The following is an 18331-nucleotide window of genomic DNA, read 5'->3' as shown; positions in this document are numbered from 1 at the left end:
GGGTGCTTGCAGGCTGGGTCTGAGTCAGACTGAAACTAGATAAAGAGAAGTAACCACTGTCTGGTTTTGACATGTTGATCTTGTGTGACAGTGGACAATGCTAATGAATTCAGAGAAGCTACTGTACTAGGTTGTCTTATAAGGTAATCTCAGCTTATTGATACACACATACATTGACGTAGGTGATCATACCACTAAGGAGTGATCACATGTATATAATCAGCTGTGTCCTGAGGTGGGGTGCAGAACTTACTCTGAAACATACATGCTGTGTTCCCGTTGTCAACTTCTGTCTGCAACTGCATTAATAAATGAATGATTGATTTACTTAAAGATGTTGTCGATTTCTGATGTTTAAGTTATATATTCTACCAAGTGTTAATGTCACCACCATGGATGTTTAAGTTATATAGTCTACCAAGTGTTAATGTTACCACCATGGATGTTTAAGTTATATAGTCTACCAGGTGTTAATGTCACCACCATGGATGTTTAAGTTATATAGTCTACCAAGTGTTAATGTCACCACCATGGATGTTTAAGTTATATATTCTACCAAGTGTTAATGTCACCACCATGGATGTTTAAGTTATATAGTCTACCAAGTGTTAATGTCACCACCATGGATGTTTAAGTTATATATTCTACCAAGTGTTAATGTCACCACCATGGATGTTTAAGTTATATATTCTACCAAGTGTTAATGTCACCACCATGGATGTTTAAGTTATATATTCTACCAAGTGTTAATTTCTATCCTACTGTGATACTTGTGAGTTGATGTGAAGTTCTGATGATTTCTAACAGAAACACCTTGATGTTGTTTTGTCCTTTTCTTATTCTACTTGAATAAACTCAAGACTTGAATGTAGTTTGTAGTCATTTACTTCCATATAGGGTCGTTGTTTACAGACACAGCTTTAGGCTGACCTGACCCCAACCCCGACCCTGACCCCAACAATGAACCTGACATGCAGCATCATATCTGTCAAAGAGGGGGGAGGCGGGAGGAAGAGAGCAACTGGAGGAGGAGCGAGAGCAAGATAGTTCTTACTCACAGACAGACTGGGTTGGTAGAAGGAGACAGGGGAGGAGGGAGAGAGAGACAAACATTTAAACCAACTGAATATATTTGTATCACTGACTTCTCACCAGTGATGTCATCATAACCAGTAACCTGTTCCTCTCTTGGCCCAGCCCAGCCTGACCCTGACATATAGCATCAGGCCTGTTGACTTGACTTGGGTAACAGACCTCTAGCTTCTACACCACATCCCCCCTTCTCCTGCTCTAACATGAGACCTCATCAGTACTCATTTAGGGTGCTGGTACTGTTTATATTGAGGTGCTGGAACATTAAGCCAATATTCTATTAGAGGTGAACTCAAGCAGTAGAAAGTTAGAGGTGCTATTATAGGACACACTATGTGTAACTTTGCTGCTCTGTCAGCAGTTTCCTGTGGAGTTTTTCTAATGTCAGTGTTTCCTGTAGGTAGGTGGGTTTAACTGATCTTATCTGCTTAAAAGTTTGTCATCATAGAAGTCAGGAAGTAATGAGATAGAAGTCATATAGCCGAGCAGAATGTCTCACTCTTCAGTCCTCTCTTCATGACAGTAGACTTGTTTCGCTTAGTGGAGCCCCAGTTAGAGACAGATATGATACCTGCAGTGGTACTGACCATCCTGTTGTGGCGCACAGGTAAGAGGCTGTTATGTTGATATACACTTGTGACAGTTACTGAGATATGTTTTGATATTGTAAGATATGTTACCATTTGCAGGGCTAGTAAAATAACATGCAACTGGAAGCAGACAGTAAAAATGTGTCTCAAAGCAGGACAATGATGTGATCACCTGTAAATGTACTTTACTGTAGCCTAACTGTCCATCTGGGGACAGGCACTAATGTCAGTTAAGTTGTGATGGTGTCATGCATCTGACTGTTGTATAGTCAGTGTGTCAATGATTGATTGTATCTGTCTCTATGTAAATGAATGAGAGTATATTTTATGTATCTATTTAATATCGGTCTTATGTTAGAGTAGGAGAAGGGGGGAGTGTCGATGCCAGAGGTCTGTGACCTGAGTCAAGCTCAACAGGCCTGATGCTACATGTCAGGAAGAGAGAACGAGAGAGAGGAAAGAGGGGGTGGGGAGGGCAGAGGAGAGAGGAGAGGAGGAGACAGAGTATAGCTGAGGGAAAGAGGGGGTGGGGAGGGCAAAGGAGAGAGAGAGGAGGGGAGGAGACAGAGTATAGCTGAGGGAAGTAGGGGGTGGGGAGGGCAGAGGAGAGAGAGAGAGGAGGGGACTAGGTTGCTAGATCGAATCCCTGAGCTGACAAGGTAAAAATCTGTTGTTCTGCCCATGAATAAGGTAGTTAACCCACTGTTCCTAGTCCGTCATTGTAAATATGAATTTGTTCTTAACTGACTTGCCTAGTTAAATAAAACAATAGGACTACATCATCATCCTCTGTCTGCATCCTAATCCCTACCTGTAGTCTACCTACCTCTGGTATAATGCATTTCCACCTCTCACTCCATCAGTGTTACTCTGTCTGCATCCTAATCCCTACCTGTAGTCTACCTACCTCTGGTATAATGCATTTCCACCTCTCACTCCATCAGTGTTACTCTGTCTGCATCCTAATCCCTACCTGTAGTCTACCTACCTCTGGTATAATGCATTTCCACCTCTCACTCCATCAATGTTACTCTGTCTGCATCCTAATCCCTACCTGTAGTCTACCTACCTCTGGTATAATGCATTTCCACCTCTCACTCCATCAGTGTTGCTCTGTCTGCATCCTAATCCCTACCTGTAGTCTACCTACCTCTGGTATAATGCATTTCCACCTCTCACTCCATCAGTGTTGCTTGTCCATCTTCCTGAATTAAAAGATGAACAGATCAATATTGCTAAGTTATTTATCTATAGTGTGGATGTAGGGCTGTTTTTAGTATATAATGAGCACCCAGATGCTGCGTAGGCAACACAATAATATCAGACAGACAAACTGGCCCTGCTGCCTCGTGTTGACTACTATGTTGCAATATGAATATTCTCAGAGTTGTCTTGTTGATACTAAATGTTTCAGTTTCTCCGAGCCGCCTTGTTCATTTATACAATGTTTCAATATTATCAGAGCCACCTTGTTGATGCAATGCTTCAGTATTCACAGAATGTTTCCTTTCCCTGGTGAATAATGCAGACAGGCAAATACAAAATGAGCTGGGTGCACACATCATAAGGAACATCTCTGAATGCAGAGCAACAATTTTGTTGGGAAGCACATGAGACAATGACACTGTCATAGTACACAATAGGAACCGCTCCACAAGGGTGACTTCATATACATTATAGCAGGGGGTCGACAACGCTTTTCATGAGGGCCAATTTACAATTGATCCTACAATTTCTAAAGATCTGCGTGACTGTAATTATTTCCATATAAGTTTTATTTTATGATACTCAACTGTGCCCAATTTTTTTTTTAACTGCCCACAAACGTAATATTTTTAGCTGGCTACTGGACAGAAACGTTGTTCATTAAACCACAGGCCACGGAGCCCCACTTTGCATTGCCTTCCTGTATGGAGGCGCTGTCCAATCAGCGGTGCAGCCTTAAAAGTTAAATATTGTATTGCTTTTGTTCATTTCTGAGTGAAGTTCTGTCGATTCCCTGCGTCATTTCATGTGTATCTGAGTTATTTGCCTTCAAGCAGGCAGAAATATGTCCGGTATGACGTGGCACCGTGATAAAGTCTCTCACTACACTGGAAGTTAATAGGAATATGACTTTTAGATCGCGAAAAACGTTATTCATACACGTCAGATTTCAATACTGGACGATATAACTCGGGAGGTCTTCTCTCGAATGAGCCATTGATCATATTTATGTGATATTCCTGCCATTGGAATTTTAACGGAGGGTCTAATACGTTTCTCCTTTTTGTCTGCCTCTTTAGTCCAGGATGCATTGCGTGGTGCCTTTGCCAGTGTAACGGATGTGAAAGACGCCGTAAAGTTATACTGTTACATTGATGCTGTTGACCCGGATCACTGGTTGCTGCGGAAAAAGGAGGAGGTTGAAAGGGGGGTGAGTGTAAAGGATGTGAAATGGCTAGCTAGTTAGCGGGTACGCGCTATTAGCATTTCAATCAGTTACGTCACTTGCTCTGAAACCTAGAAGTAGCGGCTTTTGTGGAGCGATGGGTAACGATGCTTCGTGGGTGACAGTTGTTGATGTGTGCAGAGGGACGCCGTAAAGTTATACTGTTACACCAGAGATATTATAAAAAAGTGGTGCCTTTGTCAGAGATATTATAGAAAGGAGATAGGAATCCAAATAAATGAAACACTGTACAACGCCCTTCCCAGCAGACTGTTGACCAATCACGTTCAAGTTGTCATGCTGCGTCACGCAATCCCAAGTCAGTGTACTTTATGTCGAGAAATGTGGCTATTTTCTTCAAAAGTATGTAATGCCACGATTCCAAAGCTAAACGATACTACAGATAGCAAGTTAATTACCTCACATCTCAGAAAAGATTAGTAATGTTGTACTTCTTGTTGACTAAATTCGTGTTAATGTTAGGTTTTTGAGCTAGCGCTCAGTAGACTCCCATTCACTCCGTGAAGGAGAGCGATCCCTGTCCCAGAATCGCCCAGAATGCACCGCGTGGGCCAAAGACGTGGTATCGTCGACGTTTCCCATCTCCTCAAAAGTATATCTGCCGTTGTGATTTAAACTCCACTCTGTGAGACACATCGATCTGCAGGTTGAACATGGTGAGATTGGAGAGTCCTACATTGATTGTGCAGTTTGTTTAGGTGAGATCATTGCATTGTGGATTTTGTTCTCGATTTGAGCTGCAACAGATTTCCTCAACGATTTTCCATATTTCTACCAACCTTATTATAACGCAGAAAGGAAAGATCTGTTAACAAAAATGATTGTTCTCACACATTAGTGTTATTTAACACAGTAAATTAAAAAGAATGAGTGGTTGCGGGTGGATTTTTCCTTTAATGTGTAGATTTTCCTTTTGTATTTCATAATTTTCTTCATTCTTTGCTTGAGTCTGTTTGTCGTTATGCGTCCTTGTCGATTGAAGACCTAAGTAATTCCTTTGATGTCTACCTTTTTATATTTTTACAATACATGTGTAGGATTTATCTGTTATAGTTTACATTCCCAGTCAGCTGTTTTATGCTCTGGTGTCTTTCACATTGATGTGGATATTTGAAGTCAGCCGTTGAAGCTTGTAAACTCAGCAACAAAAAGAGGTCCCTTTTTCAGGACCATGTCTTTCAATGATCATTCGTAAAAATCCAAATAACTTCACAGATCTTCATTGTAAAGGGTTTAAACACTACTTGATGTGTCTATGGGACAGAGGAGGAGGGGAGGGGAGATGGAGAGAGAGGGAGATGTCAACAGAGATGGGGCTGACAGACTAACATGCAGCCAACTCAATATCTTTTCATTACTGACTTCTCACCAGTGATGTCATCACAACCAGTAACCTTTTCCACTCTTCCACTCTTGGTCCGGCTCAGCTTGACCCTGACCTTTGAATTTCATTATTTAAAAAACAGACAGAAGCAAATGTATTAAATTAGATCCACCACATGTTTCAATCAGACCACCATAGTCCCTGTGTCCAAGAACACCAAGGTAACCTGCCTAAATGACTACCGACCCGTAGTACTCACGTCTGTAGCCATGAAGTGCTTTGAAAGGCTGGTCATGGCTCACATCAACACCATTATCCCAGAAACCCTAGACCCACTCCAATTTCCATACCGCCCCAACAGATCCACAGATGATGCAATCTCTATTGCACTCAACACTGCCCCTTACCTTCTGGACAAAAGGAACACCTTTGTGAGAATGCTATTCATTGATTACAGCTCCGTGTTCAACCCCATAGTGCCCTCAAAGCTCATCACTAAGCTAAGGACCCTGGGACTAAACACCTCCCTCTGCAACTGGATCCTGGACTTTCAGACAGGCCCCCCCCCCCCCCTTACTTAGCAACACATCCGCCACGCTGATCCTCAACACAGACGCCCCTCAGGGGTGCGTGCTAAGTCCCCTCCTGTACTCCCTGTTTACTCATGACTGCACGGCCAGGCACAACTCCAACACTGTCGGTATCGACGGGTTGCAACACTGCCTGGTAAGGCAACTGCTCGGCCTCTGACCGCAAGGCACTACAGAGGGTAGTGTGTTCGGCCCAGTACATCACCGGGGCCAAGATTCCTGCCATCCAGGACCTCTATACCAGGCGGTGTAAGAGGAAGGCCATAAAAATTGTCAGACTCCAACCACCGTAGTCATAGACTCTCATAGATTGTTCTCTCTGCTTCCGCACGGCAAGCGGTACCAGAGTGCCAAGTCTAGGTCCAAAAGGCTTCTAAAAAGCTTCTACCCCCAAGCCATAAGACTCCTGAATATCTAGTAAAATGGCTACCCAGACTTTTTGCTTTGCCCCCCCCCCCCCCCCCCCCCCCCCCCACACGCTGCTGCTATTCTCTGTTATTATCTGTGCATAGTCACTTTAATAACTCCACCTACATCAAATCAAAGGTTATTTGTCACGTGCACCGAATACAACAGGTGTAGACCTTACAGTGAAATGCTTACTTACAGGCCCTTAACCAACAGTGCAGTATTAGGTAAAAAATTGGATATTAGGTGAACAATAGATATGTAAAGAAATACAAACAACAGTTAAAAGATTGAAAATAACAGTAGTGAGGCTATATACAGTAGGGAGGCTATATACAGTAGCGAGGCTATAACAGTAGTGAGGCTATATACAGTAGGGAGGCTATATACAGTAGCGAGGCTATAACAGTAGTGAGGCTATATACAGTAGAGAGGTTATATACAGTAGCGAGGCTATATACAGTAGCGAGGCTATATACAGTAGTGAGGCTATAACATTAGTGAGGCTATATACAGAAGTGAGGCGAAAATCAGTAGTGAGGCTATAACAGTAGCGAGACTATATACAGTAGTGAGGCTATATACAGTAGTGAGGCTATAACAGTAGTGAGGCTATATACAGTAGAGAGGTTATATACAGTAGTGAGGCTATATACAGTAGTGAGACTATATACAGTAGTGAGGCTATATACAAAAGTGAGGCTATAACAGTAGTGAGGCTATATACAGAAGTGAGGCGAAAATCAGTAGTGAGGCGAAAATCAGTAGTGAGGCTATAACAGTAGCGAGGCTATATACAGTAGTGAGGCTATATACAAAAGTGAGGCTATAACAGTAGTGAGGCTATATACAGAAGTGAGGCGAAAATCAGTAGTGAGGCGAAAATCAGTAGTGAGGCTATAACAGTAGCGAGGCTATAACAGTAGTGAGGCTATATACAATAGCGAGGCTATAACAGTAGCGGGGCTATAACAGTAGCGAGACTATAACAGTAGCGAGGCTATATACAGTAGCGAGGCTATAACAGTAGCGAGGCTATATACAGTATGGAGGCTATAACAGTAGAGAGGCTATAACAGTAGCGAGGCTATAACAGTAGCGAGGCTATAACAGTAGCGAGGCTATAACAGTAGTGAGGCTATATACAGTAGTGAGGCTATATACAGTAGTGAGGCTATATACAGCAGCGAGGCTATAACAGTAGTGAGGCTATAACAGTAGCGAGGCTATAACAGTAGTGAGGCTATAACAGTAGCGAGGCTATAACAGTAGTGAGTCTATATACAGTAGCGAGGCCATAACAGCAGCGAGGCTATAACAGAAGCGAGGCTATAACAGTGGCGAGGCTATAACAGTAGCGAGGTTAGATACAGTAGTGAGAATATTTACAGTAGCGAGGTTATATACAGTAGTGAGGCTATATACAGTAGTGAGGCTTTACCGTAGCGAGGCTATATACAGTAGTGAGGCTATATACAGTAGTGAGGCTATAACAGTAGTGAGGCTATATACAGTAGCTAGGCTATATACAGTAGCTAGGCTATATACAGTAGCGAGGCTATAACAGTAGAGAGGCTATATACAGTAGTGAGGCTATATACAGCAGAGGGGCTATATGCAGTAGTGAGGATAAAACAGTAGAGAGGCTATATACAGTAGAGAGGCTATATACAGTAGTGAGGATAAAACAGTAGAGGGGCTATATGCAGTAGTGAGGCTATATACCGTAGTGAGGCTATATACCGTAGTGAGGCTATAACAGTAGTGAGGCTATATACAGTAGAGAGGTTATATACAGTAGCGAGGCTATATACAGTAGCGAGGCTATATACAGTAGTGAGGCTATAACATTAGTGAGGCTATATACAGAAGTGAGGCGAAAATCAGTAGTGAGGCTATAACAGTAGCGAGGCTATATACAGTAGTGAGGCTATAACAGTAGTGAGGCTATAACAGTAGTGAGGCTATATACAGTAGAGGCTATATACAGTAGAGGGGCTATATACAGCAGCGAGGCTATATACAGCAGCGAGGCTATAACATTAGTGAGGCTATAACAGTAGCGAGGCTATATACAGAAGTGAGGCGAAAATCAGTAGTGAGGCTATAACAGTAGCGAGGCTATATACAGTAGTGAGGCTATATACAAAAGTGAGGCTATAACAGTAGTGAGGCTATATACAGAAGTGAGGCGAAAATCAGTAGTGAGGCGAAAATCAATAGTGAGGCTATAACAGTAGCGAGGCTATAACAGTAGCGAGGCTATAACAGTAGTGAGGCTATATACAATAGCGAGGCTATAACAGTAGCGGGGCTATAACAGTAGCGAGACTATAACAGTAGCGAGGCTATATACAGTAGCGAGGCTATAACAGTAGCGAGGCTATATACAGTATGGAGGCTATAACAGTAGAGAGGCTATAACAGTAGCGAGGCTATAACAGTAGCGAGGCTATAACAGTAGTGAGGCTATATACAGTAGTGAGGCTATATACAGTAGTGAGGCTATATACAGTAGTGAGGCTATATACAGCAGCGAGGCTATAACAGTAGTGAGGCTATAACAGTAGCGAGGCTATAACAGTAGCGAGGCTATAACAGTAGCGAGGCTATAACAGTAGTGAGTCTATATACAGTAGCGAGGCCATAACAGCAGCGAGGCTATAACAGAAGTGAGGCTATAACAGTGGCGAGGCTATAACAGTAGCGAGGTTAGATACAGTAGTGAGAATATTTACAGTAGCGAGGTTATATACAGTAGTGAGGCTATATACAGTAGTGAGGCTTTACCGTAGCGAGGCTATATACAGTAGTGAGGCTATATACAGTAGTGAGGCTATAACAGTAGTGAGGCTATATACAGTAGTGAGGCTATATACAGTAGCTAGGCTATATACAGTAGCGAGGCTATAACAGTAGAGAGGCTATATACAGTAGTGAGGCTATATACAGCAGAGGGGCTATATGCAGTAGTGAGGATAAAACAGTAGAGAGGCTATATACAGTAGAGAGGCTATATACAGTAGTGAGGATAAAACAGTAGAGGGGCTATATGCAGTAGTGAGGCTATATACAGTAGTGAGGCTATATACCGTAGTGAGGCTATAACAGTAGTGAGGCTATATACAGTAGTGAGGCTATATACAGTAGCTAGGCTATATACAGTAGCGAGGCTATAACAGTAGAGAGGCTATATACAGTAGTGAGGCTATATACAGCAGAGGGGCTATAACAGTAGTGAGGATAAAACAGTAGAGGGGCTATATGCAGTAGTGAGGATAACACAGTAGAGGGGCTATATGCAGTAGTGAGGCTATATACAGTAGAGGGGCTATATACAGAATCGAGGCTGTATACAGTAGTGAGGCTATATACAGTAGAGAGGCTATAACAGTAGTGAGGCTATAACAGTAGTGAGGCTATAACAGTAGTGAGGCTATATACAGTAGAGAGGCTATATACAGTAGAGGGGCTATATACAGCAGCGAGGCTATATACAGCAGCGAGGCTATAACATTAGTGAGGCTATAACAGTAGCGAGGCTATAACAGTAGTGAAGCTATATACAGTAGCGAGGCTATATACAGTAGCGAGGCTATAACAGTAGTGAGGCTATAACAGTAGTGAGGCTATAACAGTAGTGAGGCTATAACAGTAGTGAGGCTATATACAGTAGCGAGGCTATAACAGTAGCGAGGCTATATACAGTAGCGAGGCTATATACAGTAGCGAGGCTATATACAGTAGAGAGACTATATACAGTAGCGAGGCTATATACAGTAGTGAGACTTTACCGTAGTGAGGCTATATACATTAGTGAGGCTATATACAGTAGCGAGGTTATATACAGTAGTGAGGCTATATACAGTAGTGAGGCTATATAGACTAGCGAGGCTATAACAGTAGTGAGGCTATAACAGTAGCGAGGCTATAACAGTAGCGAGGCTATAACAGTAGCGAGGCTATACGCAGTAGAGGGGCTATATGCAGTAGTGAGGCTATAACAGTAGTGAGGCTATATACAGTAGTGAGGCTATATACAGTAGAGGGGCTATATACAGCAGCGAGGCTATATACAGCAGCGAGGCTATAACATTAGTGAGGCTATAACCGTAGCGAGGCTATAACAGTAGTGAAGCTATATACAGTAGCGAGGCTATATACAGTAGCGAGGCTATAACAGTAGTGAGACTATATACAGTAGCGAGGCTATAACAGTAGCGAGGTTATATACAGTAGCGAGGCTATATACAGTAGTGAGGCTAGAAGAGAGGGGGAGAAGAGGAGAGGGGGGAGAATAGGAGATTGGGAGAAGAGGAGAGGAGATGGGGGGAAGAGGAGAGGGGCAGAATTGGAGAGGAAAGGGTGAGAAGAGAGGGGGAGAAGAGAAGAGGGGGAGATGAGAGAGGAAGAAGAGGAGAGGAGAGAAGAGGGGAGGACAGGAGAGGGGCAGAAGAGGAGAAGAGAGGGGGAAAAGAGGAGAAGAGAGGGGAGAAGAGGAGAGGAGAAGAGAGGGGAGAAGGGGAGAAGAGAGAGGGAAAAGAGGAGAAGAGAGGGGAGAAGAGGAGATGGGAGAAGGGGAAGAGGGGAGAGGAGAGGGGCAGAAGAGGAGAGGATAGGGGGAGAATAGGAGAAGAGAGGGGTAGAAGAGGAGAAGAGGAGAAGAGGAGAAAAGGGGGGGGTGAGAAGAGGAGAGGGGGAGAAGAAGAGATGAGAGGGGGGAGGGGAGGAGAGGAGAGGGTGGAGAAGATGCGAGGGGTGGGGAGGAGAGGGGGAGAAGAGAGGGGGAAGGAGAGGAGAGGGAGAGAAGAGGGGAGTGGATAAGAGGAGAGGGGGGAGAAGAGGAGAGGAGAGGGAGAAGAGAGGGGAGAAGAGAGTGGGAGAAGAGAGTAAGAAAGGGGGAAGAGAGGAGAGGGGGGGTGAGGAGAGGAAAGGGGAGAAGAGGGTGGAGAGAAGGAGAGGAGAGCAGGAGGAGAGGAGAGGGGGGTGAAGTGGAGAGGGGTGAGGAGAAGAGAGGGGAGAAGAGGAGAAGAGAGGGGAGAAGAGGAGAAGAGAGGGAGAGAAGGGGAGTGGATAGTTTGGAGAGGCGAGGAAAGGGGAGGAAAGGAGAAGAGAGGGGGAGAAAATGAGAGGGGGTGAAGAGGAAATGAGAGGGGTGAGAAGAGGAGAGTGGGGAGAAGGTGAAGAAGAAAGGGGCAGAAGAGAAGAGAGGGGGAGAAGAGGAGAGGGGGAGGAGAAGAGAAGAGGGGGGGGGGGGGGGGGCAGAAGAGGAGAAGAGTGGGGAAGGAGGGAGAAGAGCAGAAGATAGAGGGAGAAGAGCAGAAGATAGAGGGAGAAGAGCAGAAGATAGAGGGAGAAGAGGAGAAGAGAGGGGGAGAAAGGGAGAGGAGAGGGGGAGAAAAGGAGTAGAGGGAGAAGAGTAGAAGAGAGGGGAAGAAGAGGAGATGAGTGGGGGAAGGAGGGAGAAGAGAGAGGGAGAAGAGGAGAAGAGAGGGGGAGAAAAGGAGAGGCGAGGGGGAGAAAAGGAGAGGAGGAGAAGAGGAGAGGAGAGGGGGAGAAGAGGAGAGGAGAGGGGGACAAGAGGAGAGGCGAGGGGGAGAAGAGGAGAGGCGGAGTACAGAGGAGAGGAGAGGAGGAGAGGAGAGGGGCAGAACAGGAGAGGATAGGGGGAGTAGAGATGGAGAGAAGAGAAGAGGGGGGTGAGGAGGAGGGGGAGAAGGGGGAAGAAGATTAGAAGAGAGTGGAAGAAGAGGAGAGAAGAGAAGGTAGGACAGGGGAGGGGAGAGGAGCAGAAGAGGAGAAGAGAGGAGCAGAAGAGGAGAAGAGAGTGGGAGAAGAGGAGAAGAGAGTGGGAGAAGAGAGTGGGAGAAGGGGAGAAGAGCAGATGAGGAGAAGAGAGGTGCAGAAGAGGAGAAGAGAGGGGGAGAAGAGGAGAAGAGAGGGGGAGAAAAGCAGAAGTGAGAAGAGGAGAGTGGAAGAGGGAGATGTAGAGAGGAGAAGAGGAGAGGGGTAGAGAGGAGAAGAGGAGAGGGGAAGAGGGAGATGAGGAGAGGGAAGGGCGGAGAGGGGAGGGGAGAAGAGGAGAAGAGAGGGGAGAGGAGGAGAAGAGAGGGAGAGAAGAGGAGATTAAGAGGAGAGGAGAGGTGGTGAGAGGAGTTGAAAGGGGGGAGGAGAGTAGAGGAGAGGGGAGGGGAGAAGAGGAGAGAGGGAGAAGAGGAAAGGAGGGGGGAGAATAGGAAAGGGAGGAGAGGGGAGATGACTAGAGGGGGAGAAGAGGAGAGGGGGGAAGAGAGGAGAAGAGGAGAGGGGGAGAAAAGGAGTTGGGGGATTATGAAATTTGACGATCTGACTTGGAAAGGTGGCATCCTATGATGTTGTCATGTTGAAAGTCACTGAGCTCTTCATTAAGGCCATTCTACTGCCAATGTTTGTCTATGGAGATTGCATGACTGAGTGCTTGATTTTATACATCTATCAGGAAGGGGTGTGGCTGAAATAGAATCCACCAATTTGAAGGGGTGTCCACATACTTTTGTATATATAGTGTTTGTACACATGGGTGTTGTTGCACCATACCAACGATAAGCCTGTCTTCCCATCACATCATGAAAGGTCATGTTGATGTTCATTTAACCTCTGTCTCTCTCTTCCTCTGACGCCTCCCTTTCTCCTCTGTCTCTCTCTTCCTCTGACTCCTCCCTTTCTCCTCTGTCTCTCTCTTCCTCTGACTCCTCCCTTTCTCCTCTGTCTCTCTCTTCCTCTGACTCCTCCCTTTTTCCTCTGTCTCTCTCTTCCTCTGACTCCTCCCTTTCTCCTCTGTCTCACTCTTCCTCTGACTCCTCCCTTTCTCCTCTGTCTCTCTCTTCCTCTGACTCCTCCCTTTCTCCTCTGTCTCTCTCTTCCACTGACTCCTCCCTTTCTCCTCTGTGTCTCTCTTCCTCTGACTCCTCCCTTTCTCCTGACTCCTCCCATTCTCTCGTCCTCTGACTCCTCCCTTTCTCCTCTGTCTCTCTCTTCTTCTGACTCCTCCCTTTCTCTTTTGTTTCTCTCTTCCTCTGACTCCTCCCTTTCTCCTCTGTCTCTCTGTCTCTTTCTCTCTCTTTCTCCTCTGTCTCTCTCTTTCTCCTCAGATCTCCAGGCTCAAAGCGTCAGTCCACCAGGTAGGTAGAGTATAAATCTACAGTGAATATAGCAGTTCAATATTAGTCAACTTTATTATCCCACATGGAGAAATTCATGTGTCCATACAAACCATTCTAAACCCCAATAACAAGTAGTGTTTTATGGAACTACTAATACTTGTCAACCACAAAGCATTACTGCTGTTAGAATAACAGAATCACTGTCATCATCTGTCCTCACCACTGTGTTTTCCTCTCTGCTGTTTACAGCTGAATACTCAGTCAGACTGGTGAATGGGACCACTTCCTGTTCTGGGACAGTGGAAGTCTTCTCCAGAGGAGAGTGGTCAGGTCTATGTTCTAGTTGGTGGAGCATGATGAGAGAGACTAAGGTTTTTTGTAGAGAGCTGGACTGTGGGAATCCTGTAGCTGAATCTAGAGGACCTCTGATTGAAGATGGAAGAAGAGGAGTCACACTATATGGTAGTTGCAATGGAAATGAGTCTTCTATTGAACAGTGTGTCATCATCATCATCGTAGGAGGACGTGGTGTCTGTATTGGTGAATATTATCATCATGTGACCTGTTCAGGTAAGAGACTGGTCATATTGAGAGATTTATTTATACATTATACAATATTACCATGTATCATGTTTTATGTGTTTTTATTTCATTTAAATAGAGGAAGAGATGTCAGATGTATTTAAACATTATATTTGTGTTTGTCATATTGGTTTATGGGAGATGTTCATGGGCAGATCATTGTAGTTCAGATGGTACTGAAGTGAAGCTGCCTGATGGATGTCCAGCTGTTTATTTTCTATAAAGTGAAGTGAACTTATTCCTGTCTCCTGCCTGCATTATTCCCAACCCGATCCTGAGTGACTAAGAACCCATTTCTACCTCTTACAGTATCAAACATAGCAAACTACAATCTTTTATCCAACATATTTGTGTTTAGTCCTTGACAGTGTCATCAACAAAACTGATTGAATGTTCAACCAACTCTTTTTCTCCAGAGTCTGTGCGTCTTGTGGATGGAGCTGGTCTCTGCTCTGGGAGAGTGGAGGTGAAGTCCAATCAGTCCTGGGCCTCAGTGTGTGAAGCTGACTTTGACCGGCAGGATGCAGAGGTAGTCTGTGGGGAGCTTGGCTGTGGGGCTCCTGCAGCTCTACAGGGGGGGCTCTATGGAGGAGGTGAGGGTCAGACCTGGGATAAAGAGTTCCAGTGTAAAGGCAATGAGTCCCTTCTCCTGGACTGTGACACCTCAGACAGAAAACACAACACCTGCCTCCCTGGTAATGCTGTTGGACTCACCTGCTCAGGTAAGAAACAATTTGTCACTCAATCAACATTGTTTCTCACCTGGAGTGAAGAATATGAGAGACAATATAGGTGTGTTTTAGTGAGAAAATAGTAAGATTACTGTCTCTCTCTTTTCTTTTCTCAGAGCCTGATGATGTGAGGCTGGTGGGAGGAGGCAGTCGCTGTGCTGGTGGAGTGGAGTGGTACGACCAGGGAGAGTGGAGGATTGTGGGAGCTTCAGACTGGAACCAGTGGAATGTAGCTGCAGTAGTGTGTAGACAGCTGGGTTGTGGCTCCACTGTTTCAGTACCACCTGGAAACACCACTAGAGGGAATGCCGTTTACTGTTATGGGTCTGAGTCTTCACTGAGGGAGTGTGTGAGAATGTATTATCCCCGTCCTGGACTCACAGTGATCTGCTCAGGTAATAACAAGATACACTATATGGCCAAAAGTATGTGGGCATTTGTGGATTCTGATATTTCAGCCACACAGCAATGTGTAGCTGAAATGAGCACACAGACATGCAATCTCCATAGACAAACATTGCCAGTAGATTGGACTTACTGAAGATCTCAGTGACTTAACGTGGCACGTCTAGGAGCAACAACGGCTCAGTCGTGAAGTGGTAGACAACACAAGCTGACAGAACGGACCGCCGAGTGTTGAACCACGTAGAGCATAAAAATAATCCTCTGTTGTAAAACTCACTGCTGAGTTCCACATACTTTTGTCCATGTATTATATCTCCTTCCTGGACTCACAGTGATCTGCTCAGGAAATATCAACATATTATAATTATATCCAACTGATTTCCTTCATTCATACAACTTCCTCTGCACCTCTCATGACTGTTTAGCTTGTCAGTCTGCTTTGCAAAATAGATCACTCAGTCAAGTAGGAATCAAATACAACTTAAATATCCCAGAATGCTTTTGTATTTGAGTGTTATCTCAGTGAACGTCTCTACTCACTACCACTACAGCTGTGTTTATTACAATTATGTTTTCTCTCATAACTTCTTCTCTGAGAGTGAGCTCCTCTCCCTCACCATCACAGGTAACTGAACATGAACCAGACTTATAACTTTGTCATTGACAGATTTCCCACAGATCTATGCGATGAGGATCAGTCCCCTCATCAAAGGTGTTTCTGTTTGCAGCCTCTCCTCTGCCAGCCTTCATCATCAGACACGTTGTAGTGCTGCTGCTCCTACTGACAGCCATCACCACCTCCTACCTGTACTACAAGGTAAAGACATTTACTCAGACGTTACAAGTCATTTAAACTAGAGGGAGAGGGGGAGAGGGAGAGGGAGAGAATGGAGATACTAGAGAGTAAATGTCTGACTGTTGGTGCTGTGTCTCCCTAGCCCACCAGGAGGCAGAAGAGAGTGAACAGGGTGAGCAGCATGGATCTTGACGTCAATGCCATGGAGATGGTCTCTCTGAGCTCCAGAGCTGAAGCTGGACCGGGAGAGGAGAGAGCAGCCCAGGGGACGGAGTAGGAGTAGAATGAAGCTGATCCTACATGCTGATCTTAGGTCAGTTTTGTGTTTTAAATTGATGGTCAGCAGTGGACTGGTGTTTAAAATGTGGTGACAAACCTGAAGTGGTTCTAATTTTAATAACAAGTTCAGAATTAGTTTATCTGTCTAGAACCTTGGAAGAAATCTAAAAGGAGTGACTGCAACCACCATTATTCCTTTTAGTTTGGTTTTTACCACCAGGGTAACATGGGGTTCTAGGTAACATGGGGTTTGGGGTAACATGGGGTTCTAGGTAACGTGGGGTTTTGGTAACGTGGGGTTTTGGTAACGTGGGGTTTTGGTAACATGGGGTTTTGGGTAACATGGGGTTTTGGGTAACATGGGGTTTTAATTATTTGAAGAGAGTAGCTCAATTACATCTGACTTGTGTTCCAGACTGTATTGCTTTTTGCTTTTGTCTTAATGTCTTTAGTCTTTATCTTATTTAGTGTCTCTTAGATTCTTTATCTTATTTAGTGTCTCTTAGATTCTTTATCTTATTTAGTGTCTCTTAGATTCTTTATCTTATTTAGTGTCTCTTAGATTCTTTATCTTGAAGTGTCTCCATTATTAGTCCATGTATTATTATAATCATCTGATCATTCTTTGTAATTTGAAAAAAAAAATTATAAAGGGGTTTGTTGTTGTTTACCTCTCATGATGTTGATTATAAATGTTACGATATTGATTATGATGTAGATTATTGTTATGATGTTGCTCTCTAAACTGCCATGTAATTAACTTAATGCTTTTAATAAAATTACAGGCTGTCAGTCTATGTGATTCCCCTCTTGGACAGACTACAACATACAGTATGAATTAACTGAGATCAGTCTGTGATTCCCCTCTTGGACAGACTACAACATACAGTATGAATTAACTGAGATCAGTCTGTGTGATTCCCCTCTTGGACAGACTACAACATACAGTATGAATTAACTGAGATCAGTCTGTGTGATTCCCCTCTTGGACAGACTACAACATACAGTATGAATTAACTGAGATCAGTCTGTGTGATTCCCCTCTTGGACAGACTACAACATACAGTATGAATTAACTGAGATCAGTCTGTGTGATTCCCCTCTTGGACAGACTACAACATACAGTATGAATTAACTGAGATCAGTCTGTGTGATTCCCCTCTTGGACAGACTACAACATACAGTATGAATTAACTGAGATCAGTCTGTGTGATTCCCCTCTTGGACAGACTACAACATACAGTATGAATTAACTGAGATCAGTCTGTGATTCCCCTCTTGGACAGACTACAACATACAGTATGAATTAACTGAGATCAGTCTGTGATTCCCCTCTTGGACAGACTACAACATACAGTATGAATTAACTGAGATCAGTCTGTGTGATTCCCCTCTTGGACAGACTACAACATACAGTATGAATTAACTGAGATCAGTCTGTGTGATTCCCCTCTTGGACAGACTACAACATACAGTATGAATTAACTGGTCATACATTTGTCAGGAGGTTAGGAAGTGCATCTCAGTTTCCACCTCATTTTGTGGGCTGTGTGCACATAGTCTGTCTTCTCTTGAGAGCCAGGTACCCACCTGTATATATTCTTGATATTGTTATTTTACTGCTGCTCTTTAATTACTTTTTACTCTTTATTTACTTGTTACAGGCCAACCCAAGCTGTATTGTTCAGTAAGATAATAGTAGACCAACCCAAGCTCTACTGTTCAGTAGGATAATAGTAGACCAACCCAAGCTGTACTGTTCAGTAGGATAATAGTACACCAACCCAAGCTCTACTGTTCAGTAGGATAATAGTAGACCAACCCAAGCTGTACGTTTCAGTAGGATAATAGTAGACCAACCCAAGCTGTACTGTTCAGTAGGATAATAGTAGACCAACCCAAGCTGTACTGTTCAGTAGGATAATAGTAGACCAACCCAA

General features: G+C 44.1%; 1 protein-coding gene across 1 annotated transcript; it reads left to right on the top strand.

Annotated features, from left to right (window-relative positions):
• Positions 1–3741: 3741 nt before the first annotated feature.
• Positions 3742–17188, top strand: LOC129855920 (scavenger receptor cysteine-rich type 1 protein M130-like). The gene is made up of 7 exons (XM_055924033.1): positions 3742–4098; positions 13587–13616; positions 13848–14168; positions 14597–14902; positions 15028–15306; positions 16045–16133; positions 16255–17188. Exons 3-7 carry the CDS (start codon positions 13952–13954, stop codon positions 16387–16389), a joined length of 1026 nt encoding a protein of 341 aa, XP_055780008.1. The 5' UTR covers positions 3742–4098; positions 13587–13616; positions 13848–13951; the 3' UTR covers positions 16390–17188.
• The last annotated feature ends 1143 nt before the right edge of the window (positions 17189–18331 follow it).

The sequence above is a fragment of the Salvelinus fontinalis genome, chromosome 5, assembly GCF_029448725.1.
Source record: "Salvelinus fontinalis isolate EN_2023a chromosome 5, ASM2944872v1, whole genome shotgun sequence".
Taxonomy (NCBI): domain Eukaryota; kingdom Metazoa; phylum Chordata; class Actinopteri; order Salmoniformes; family Salmonidae; genus Salvelinus; species Salvelinus fontinalis.
This window is presented reverse-complemented; position numbering and strand designations above follow the sequence as displayed.

Coding starts and splice junctions, on each gene's coding strand:
- LOC129855920 (XM_055924033.1), top strand. CDS start 13,952: ATGATGAGAGAGACTAAGGTTTTTTGTAGAGAGCTGGACTGTGGGAAT. Junction 14,169..14,596: donor TCATCATGTGACCTGTTCAG/GTAAGAGACTGG, acceptor CTTTTTCTCCAG/AGTCTGTGCGTCTTGTGGAT. Junction 15,307..16,044: donor ACTCACAGTGATCTGCTCAG/GTAATAACAAGA, acceptor TTCTGTTTGCAG/CCTCTCCTCTGCCAGCCTTC.